At 39.8% G+C, this 9,571-nt stretch overlaps 1 protein-coding gene across 1 annotated transcript in view; it reads left to right on the plus strand.

Annotated features, from left to right (window-relative positions):
- Positions 1-8,621, plus strand: part of EAF1 (ELL associated factor 1) — a 19,062-nt gene extending 10,441 nt beyond the window's left edge. Inside the window, exons 5-6 of the mRNA XM_056484414.1 lie at positions 5,046-5,276; positions 7,193-8,621. Coding sequence (XP_056340389.1) covers positions 5,046-5,276; positions 7,193-7,239 — 278 coding nt within the window. The 3' untranslated portion in view covers positions 7,240-8,621. The remainder of the gene's footprint in view (positions 1-5,045; positions 5,277-7,192) is intronic.
- Positions 8,622-9,571: the final 950 nt, after the last annotated feature.

The following is a 9,571-nucleotide window of genomic DNA, read 5'->3' on the forward strand; positions in this document are numbered from 1 at the left end:
TAAAATAGTTACATTTGTCTGTGGTGACATCTATTCTAAACAATCATTTTCCGGTGGTCTAAAGTATGTCACATTGTTCAGAGCTGTCCTAATACTTTTTTTGCCACCTGATAATCTTTTATATGAAAGTACCTCCAAATAAATAACCTGTGGAGTTTTGTTTCCAAAATCAAGGATTAGAGCACCTGACTTGTACTAAAAATAGGATTTTAATGTGGTGCTTTATAGGGAGAGTTGCACAAGGCCCCAGATGAGCCAAAAGCCTGGGCAGGGGTGCTTTTTGCTTACAGTCTGTAACTTTTTCCAGCATTGATGATCTAGAATGTCAGCATTGCTAAACCATTTATATCATAAAAACCTTCTTTCAAAAGGTAGAATTAAAATGGCATCATTCCACAATGAAATGTAGACAATGACCTGTAAAAGCTATAAGGTAGTCTGCAATCCTGTTATCTTCCCTTAATGTGTGTTTTTATGATCACAGACTTGTAAGTTCTGAAGAGGCTATGTTCTTTCCATTCAAGTATGAGCTTTCGTTTTTGGTTGAAGTTCTTCCTCTGTATGAAAGAAAGATAAACAGAAAGCTGAAATTCTGTGGGTTTTGTTTAATGAACACAGCACAGAGCTTAAAATTCCCAGAGGAGGTGCTTGAAAGAATCTCTGGCACTTTGACACTCTCTTGCTTCCAGTATGCCCTAGTTAAGATGTGGTAAGACACACAGCCCTCATGATTTTCACTGTAGTTTTAAGGTAACCTCAGTGCAGGTTTCTGCTTTCCCTGGTACCCTCAGCTGTGCATTTCCACTGCTCCCTTACAGACGAGCTGGAAATGAACTTTCAGGTAGGTCAGCTCTCCAAACAACAGTGTCTGAGGACAGGGTCAGAGCATCTGGGAATTGAACCAGTCCCTCCCTTCATGAGCAGAGGTTTTTGGGTGACTGTGTCAAGGGTTTTGCACAAGTGGAGTCCTTTCCTCTTCAAGCTTCTATATTGTCCTCATGCCTGAAGGGAGCAAAGGAGAGGGTAGGAGCGTGTTCTTTTGAACACTCAGCTACATCTGATAATGTCTCATTAAGCTATGGATATTTACACACATATATCACAACACAGCCATTTATTTGCACAAAATAATTGACATTTATCAGACATATTTGACCACAGCAGAAATGTTTTCAACAGCATTGACATAATTACAGCATGCAACATATTGGTATATGTCAATAATATTGAAAAATTACAGCATGCAGCATATTGATATATGTCAGTAATATTGACATAATTACAGCATTTGAGAAAAAACCCCACAGAAACATATTTCAGGTTTGAAGACTCGTGCTTAAAAATCTGAGCAGATTTTATTTACCTGGAATATAGCTGTGGTGTGTGAGGATTATGCTATAGCACTGTGTTTGTCTTCCAGGAACACCTCAATCAAATTTTCTGCACATCAGTATAAAATACTGCCTCTTCTAGCTGCCATCCCCACATGCTCAGGGTGCCAGTATCAAATTGATTTCTCCACCTCGGGTTCTGTTACTAAGTGCTCTGCTATAGGCATTGAAACTTCACCCTCCCTAAAGCTGAATGACTTTTTTTTCTGGAAGTCCTTGGTATTCTTGCAGTGTAAGGTTAAGGCTTTAGTTAAAAAATCTGCATAACCTATTGAAATTGAGAGAAGTAGGAATAGTTAAACACTGTTATAGTGTTTGATATTGAATATATATAGAAGACAGCCCTGTTGAGAAAGGCTGTTCTGTTTGGATAATGATTTCTGACCTTAAATTTATTTTTCTTTAACTCTAAAACCTGCATTGCCTACCCGTGTCAAACAATCATTTTGTCTTCTTGAAAGAAATTTTACAGCTGTAACACGAAATGTAGAGAAGTTAAAGTTCCCAAAGCAGTGTCAGCCTTTTCAAATGATGTAGACTCAATTAAGGCAAGTGTTCAAAACTGTACTGCATGGAAAGCTTTTTTAAAAGTAACTGCTGCACATCCTGGCTCTTGTCATCTTTTAAACTGCAAAGGCACGTCAACATGAGATGTTTGATCTTATGGCACAGAAGGATCTAGGAAAGGTCAAATTCTTTCCTTGTTCAACTTAGAATATATGTACACATACACACACAACTGTTTTAATTGGAAGCACCATAAGGAAATGTTTAACCCACGTCTTCAGTACCTGTAACTGTACTAAGCAGTCAAATGGGAAAACACAAAATCAAACCATTGTAAAGTGTTTTCCTATAAGGCTTTGTTGTCATCATTGGCTTAGTCACTGACAGTGTGAGACAAGAGTGTTTTGAACAGAATTTCTTAGTGGTCCTGCTGAAATTCTCTTAGCAGATTTCTAGTGGTGCAGCAGCCACCAGAACATTACTGAAAATAATTGCTTTTCTCCCATCTGCTCAGTTAAGATGTTTAGAATTCTGGGCTCAAGGAACAAGAGACAACAGAGATATGAGGGGAAGCTGTCAGCCTGTGAGGAAAAGTTGACTAGAAGATGTTTGACCAAGTTTCTACCTGTGACCACTGTCATTGATAACAGCCTTAACGTCACAGTTCTTGAAGCTTGTGATACTGGTTCTGTTTTGCTTTTTCTTGCCTCTGTTCAGCATAGTGGGCTTTAGCACTACTTCCAGGTCATTTTCTTGTTCCTTTCTCATAACCAGACCTCTTTTATGGGCTCTTAGTTTTCTGCTTCCACAGCAGAAACTTCCCATTCTTCATTGTCACACTAATCTCCAATTCTGTTTCAAATTGGCCAGGCTAATCTTCCTTTCCCATTGGTCAGACAGCATCACTTTCTTCAGTTATCTCCTCACCTACTGTATCAAGTTCACACTTCTTGCTTAGTTTTCCTAGTTTTCTGCAGTGTGTTTTTGTTTTAACTTTTCCCTCTCACCACCAATGCCTAAGATCACATCACCTTCTTCACTCTGTTTTACACGTGGGCTCTATGTTCTCAGTCCCTCTGCCAATATTCCTCCATTTCAGCCACAGACTCCAGCTCTGTAGGTATACATGTGTAATTCTCAGGCACTTGTCCTGTATTAGACTTGTCTGCTGTATCTTTTTGCAGTGTGGACTGTGGCAGGTGATCATGCTTGCTGCAATCCAGGATATTCTAACAATGTATTACCATTACTATAATTTGCAACTAACAACTTGATCGCTAGAAGAATGTAGAAATTTTACGTGAAAATGGGGTGAAAAACAGTTTAAACTTGAGCATTTTAAAGAGAAAGTATCCTTATTCCTGGTTACCTTTCCTTTACCTTTCCCCTATTAATTTCTTAGGCTTAAAGACAGAGAACATTTATAATTTGAAATCCGTGATATGGGTAGGCTGAGAACAGTGATTCACTGGTGCTCATTTATATCAGACTCCAGACCTGAAATGTATTTTTAAAGCCTGCAAGACTGTGTTGAGAGGCAATAAGGGAGAAAGATATTACAGTACAAAGTAGTAACTTCTGTTGGCCTGTTGAATCAATATATGATTCTGTTAAATCATATTTTCTTTCTCTTCCAATGGTCTCTTATGCGAAGTCTTCAAGCTGAAAGAGTAGGTTTTACCTGGCATACTGGTAAGCTACAGAGAGCACAGATGGTATAGGCAGAGATTTAGATTTAGGAAATAAATTGGAGAAGCAACACTGCTGTCCTCAAATACCCAGCTGGAGTATAACTATAGCACTTGAAATTGAGCTCTAAACCTTGAAAGTGAAAACTAGTGATTTTAAATCTGGCAAAAGAAAACACAGTTTCTCAAACTAATACATGCTGAGCTAGAGGAATTCTCTGCAGCAAATATTGTGGAGGCTGAAAACTTAGCTGTTACACTTTATTTTAGGCAGCCTAAGGAAAATGAATCTTATTACAAAAGGGACTCTTGACACACATCTGACCTAACATGAATTAGTCCCAGCATCAGTTCTGCATTTGTTAGGTAGGGATAATACCTCATCTCTCCCTTCTTTTATTCTTGTCCCTTTAGTCTGTGAATTTCCAGGGCAAGAACTGAATTCTAACCATGTGGGTATAGAACTGCTAGTACAACAAAAGCCTAAATTTTGAGGGATTCACATCCCGTTCTTAATATATGTGTGGATGTTGTTCTCCCATGGAAACCTGCCAAGATGAACTGAGTCATTAGATACTCAGCCTTGTGGGTGGATACAAAAGAGTTGTCTTCTAGTAGTGTTTAGGCCACTTATAATTATGACAAATTTAACAATATTGTATAATTTGAGGTGACACACCTTAATAGCTCTTTAGTAACCAGTCATTCAGCCAGCACTAGCTGTTGCTGTTGAGGCTGTTGTGGTGCTGTCATGGTGTTCCAGTGTTTCTTTGCACTGGAAACCCTAAGTGGGCAGTATCTTGAGTTGTATAACTTCCTAGTTTCAGAGTGGTTTCGTTATTTCCTGGCTACTTGTAAGCTCTATGTAAGCAGGTTATGGTATTTTTGCCACTACCCAGCTATCCTCATCTGGCCTACTGCAAAGTTATTTGATGTCATCCATCTGCTCCTGAAGTTTGTTTACAATGGGCTGTGTAGCTGTGTTGATCAGTTTAATACATTATCTGAAGTCAAGGCAGTTTCTGTTGTGATCATTTGCCCATGCATGTACCCCCCCACACACCATGTTTTCCAAAAGCCTAAATGTCACTGGCATCTAACAATTCAGATTTAGATTTCTTCAATCAGCTAATGTGCTTAGTTTGTATGCAGACCATATAGCCTGTCAAAAATAATGAACCTGAAAGTGCTTTTAGGAGTGTGAAGTATATGAAGAATAATTGTGGAAGTGAAGGTTTTGTGATACTAACCTATGCTGTTGTTTCTTTAAATTTAGCTACAGCAATAAGTAAAAAATTTTCAGAATATTTTGGTTTCCCTTCCTGCCTTGCTCTTTCATGTGAGATATTTTGTTGTGATAAACTATACTAGATAAAACTATTGCATTTGCACATTTCTTTCCAAAATTCCATGGGGCCCTGTTTATGGTATCAAGTGGATGAATTCCTTTTTATTTCAGAGCTGAGAGCAGAGGTTGAAATTATCGAGCAGATGAGCAGCAGCAGTGGAAGCAGCTCATCAGATTCAGAAAGCTCATCTGGGAGTGAGGATGAAAGCTCCAGCAGCGAGGGGGAAGAGCCAGCACATGTTTCCCCTTCCCAACCACCACACCAGCAGTATAACAACAGGAATGCTGTTGCTAATGGCACCAGCAGGCCACAAGGAAGCAATCAGCTCATGAACACGCTCCGTAAGTAAATGCTTGTGTCTTACCTCTGGTGAAAGCTGATTATGACCACTCATTTACTTAGCATGTTAGACTAGCTTCATGAAATGCCTTTTGCCAAGTAGTAGTTCCAGGGAGTTGCACTGGCTGAAATACATGGGCAGGTTTTATGAGCAGAGGGCTGAGACTTGTCTGAAAGTGTGGAGAGCCTGTGGGCATCAGTGCAATGGCCCCCATTGGCCCTCTTGTCTCTTGATTCAGGCCTCCAAGTAGCCACTGGTGTGGGAGGATCTGGTGCACAGGAGGATGGGAATTGTTTTCATGTGGATACACAGATTAAATGGAAATAGTGGGGTTGACACACGTGTCAGTTCAAGGTCTGTAAAGAACTGTGAATGGCACAAGGCTGTCCTGGGTTTCTAAGTGCAGTCTCTGTGGTTTTCAGTATTGCTTTGTCAGCATATTTATTGTGTTGGTCTCAGCTGTATTTTCAGAAATACCACATTTTGAAGGGAAATTTAAATTTAAATTATGTTAAAATATTACAGCTATGGTGTTGCAAGCATTGAATCAGTACAAGCTCACTTCACCCTTTAAAAAGTGTCAGAAACCTTTTTAAAGCAAGGTTCTGTCCCACGAGACTCGCTCTGGGGACATGATGCACATCTGTGTTGCTTTTCCTTACACTACATCAGGTGTATTCTAACTTGGTGGAGTTAAAATACTGCATTTGCAATTACACAAGTTGTTCTTAATTCCTCCTGAGGGATGTTTGCACACATCTCTTGGCACCCATTCATAGGAGCTGGTGGAGTCTGAATACAGATATGTGTAGAGTTTCCAGCTTTGAGAAAATAAGTATATTGTACAGACCACACCAAAAAGCCCTGCTGGAAAACTTAGAGGCCTGTCAGTCTTTCTGCAAGTAATGAAGGACTAAGTGAAATCCAGAGTTCAACAAAGGCATTAGGACTGTGTCCATTTCCCTGTTTCTGGTTGTGAGCAGCCTCCTCCCTGCTTCCCCACAACAACAATACTGCATGAGTTTAATGACCTGACTGCAGGAGAATCTGGGAACTACTAGGGTAGCTCCTCTCTTCATGCAATGCTTTTTGCCTTTGGGTTTAAAATACTTTTGCTGTGGGGAGAATCACCCCTAACCCAAGTTCTTGTCTAGTAAAAGGGAAGAGGAGATGAAGAAATCCAGGGCATAGCTGTTGCGTAGATGCCCTGCAACTGTTTTGAGGGGGAGGCCGTGAGAGAATGCTGGAAGAGTTAGGTTCAGTTATCAGAACAAGCATGATTCTTGCCCTTTTTTTCCCTTCTATCTCACCAAATCACAAGTGTTCTGCAAAACAGGATCAGAGCCAGTAGGTTTGATCCATATCCTGGCCTTTCATCTGATCTCTGCACTTTGGAGGGAAGCCTTCACCACCACAGCATGTGTCAGCTTAGTTCTACCTTAAGTTGTGATGGCTTTAACAGTCTTTTTGGTTTATTAACATGTGGAGGCCTTGCCTTGGCTAACCAAACGGCCTTAAACCAAAAAAAAATTGTTTTTAAAGGGTAAAGAAAGCCAAGGAATTCCCCAATGCCTTGTCCTAAAGCCATATATGGGAGCTTGGGTGGGTGGAGGCTGTGGAATGCTTTCTGCAGATGCTAGCATGGAGAGGGCTGTTGTCCCATCAGGGAGCACCTTTGGTGGCTTTGGAGACAAGGATGCTTGGTTTGGCCTGGATCCAGCAGTGTATTAACCCCATGCAGCTCTTAATGTTCCTGGGCAGTTTCATTAAATCACAGATGATGTTTGCATTCATTTAATGTGCTATTCTTACTTAAATCTTCCAGTGTAAATGTGACTGTTCTTTGATTTGATTGCCATGAAATGTGAATTAACACCTACTCACTTGTTGTGTTTTGTTGGTTTTTGTTTTCTGTAGGAAATGACTTGCAGTTGAGTGAGTCTGGGAGTGACAGTGATGACTAGAGGCTGAGCTTTCTGTTACATATACATGAAGAACTAATTTACCTTGAAGTGATCCTATTGCTTATGAAGAGGAGCTGCACAGAGATAGTTCCATGTGTGGAATTTTAATAGCCCTACAAAATAGCAGATGTTAAGGACTGTTTTACTGTGTGAATTATGTGTATATATTGTGTATATTCTTATTCTGTTAAAGCTTTGAATGGATATGTACAGTGGGTGAGCCAATGTATGTTCCTGTCCACCATCTGTAAGTTTAACATGTAACTATATGAGGTCATATAAAAATTCCTTGTTTGTAGGAGATGTTCCATGCATCATGAATTTGTCAGGGGACTTTTGTATATAGGGTGAGCATGTGCCTACCATGAGTTTAAAAAAACATGCAGGAGCTAGTGTGTGCACTGAAGTGGGACTGCCATAAATTAGGTTTCAATACTAAATTGATTTCTTTGCTTTGGGACTTTTCTAATGCCTTTTTATTGCTAATTATTGTTGATTTAATAGACTGACTTTTAAGCAGTTGGAAAATAGGAATGATTAAACCATGTTCATCACAAACCTTGCTGCATCAGTGCCTTATAAGCAGGTTTTTTAAATAGTGCTTCAATTCCTGCCACCTTCCCTGTAGGGAGCAATATTGAAACCTCTTCAGATTGCTTCTGCAAACATGAGCTGTGTGTCACACACAGCCTGCTGTGCTCTGAGGGCAGTGACTCTAGCAAGATAAGGATACACATCAATCACCTAAACTCATCCAAGTAAGAGTCAGACCAGCATTCTCTTTAGAAACTGAAGGGTCTCATTTAATTCAGACATTCAGACCTAGTCTTCAGAAATGTTTACAAGCCCAACTACTAGTGACATTACAATGCCACAAATGCAAAATATTTGACTTAATGAAATTCTAAGGCTAGAGCCCTCTTTGCAGTTTCCTAGAGAATACAAAGAGAAAAAGTGACTAAACAAGTAGCCATGAAACAGAAGTCTCTCTCCCACCACAGTTGTCAAGGTAGACTTTAGTCCATATTGTTCATTGGATGAGACCTCTTTGTGCTTGGCAAGAGTACACAGAACATGAAGTACTTGCCTAGCATAAAACTCACCCCTGTTTAAAGGGGGTTTAAAGGGTGCTTAGCTGGATTATCATTAACTTTTTTGCTCACATGGAAAATGAGTGCCATAGGCAGCCTCTTAGAGCTTGAACACCAGGGTGACTTTTTAAAATGGAAATTTTGCTGACAGGACAAGTTGCACCATAGTTGTGGTGTAATCCTGGGGAATGGGAAGCTCAATCAGATGCCTCTCCATTCTCAGGTGTCGGCTTTGCACTGCTCTCATCTGTTAGTTTGTGTTTTAACTCCTGTTTGTTTACTGAGTTCTGTCCTTTTTTTTAACATGTTGAAGATCAAGGGGACATTTGAAGGGAGATTTTATTAAATGGTTTATTTTTTTGCTTTAGATACATATTTAGGCATATTTTTGCATTATTGTACATACATTCAAATATACTTGGTTTTTTTAAAGTGTTTTGTGATGTAGGTATGTATTTTAATGGACAATTATGAAATATACTTGATGAAAAACCACAATTGCTCTCCTTTTTTTTTCTTTTCCTTTTCTCTTTCTTTTTCCCTGTTCATTCTCTAACAGTAAAAGTGGTCTGTTTTCACAAGCTTGTACCAATTTGGGATTTCACACCCTGGTACAGGAGATCTGCATGATATGGTTTGCAGTCTGGCAAATGTTAATGCTACTCCTGAGTCTCCCCCAGCTAAAGATCTGAATAAGCAACGAGACATTTTTCTGATGCCATTTCCCCATTAATGGAGCCTGAGTTCTGTTATTGTTTGCACCCAAAAGAAAAAGCAGCAGAGTGCAGCATTTTCATTGCTTACCATCCACTGTCTTCTCATATACTCTAAAATCCAGGACATGTCATAGGAAGTTTATTGGTTATGTGTAAATAAAAGATACGAAGATTTGGAGGGTAGGATAGCACCTGGCTATGTTGATTTGAATCGATGCTTTAATTGCTGATTAGATCAGCAGTTGGGAAAGCTTCATTCAGATAATCGACTTCTGCCTTGTTTTTGTACTCTAGGCCATGTTTCCTTGCTCATTCCTCCATGACAGATTTTTTTTCCCCCCATCTCTGTTGATAATCAGATTAATATATTTTCACACAACTGCAGCACTTCTAAACTCCTTTTGGCCATGCTTTGCACCCCCCTCAGATGCACTCTATCAAAGGTGGCCTGCTGATGAGCTGCTTATGTGCCTTTTTCACACCCGGGTAAGTAACCACAGCCTGCTCGAGCCAGCCAGTCCCTAT

This window comes from Oenanthe melanoleuca, chromosome 2, assembly GCF_029582105.1.
Source record: "Oenanthe melanoleuca isolate GR-GAL-2019-014 chromosome 2, OMel1.0, whole genome shotgun sequence".
NCBI classification, from domain to species: domain Eukaryota; kingdom Metazoa; phylum Chordata; class Aves; order Passeriformes; family Muscicapidae; genus Oenanthe; species Oenanthe melanoleuca.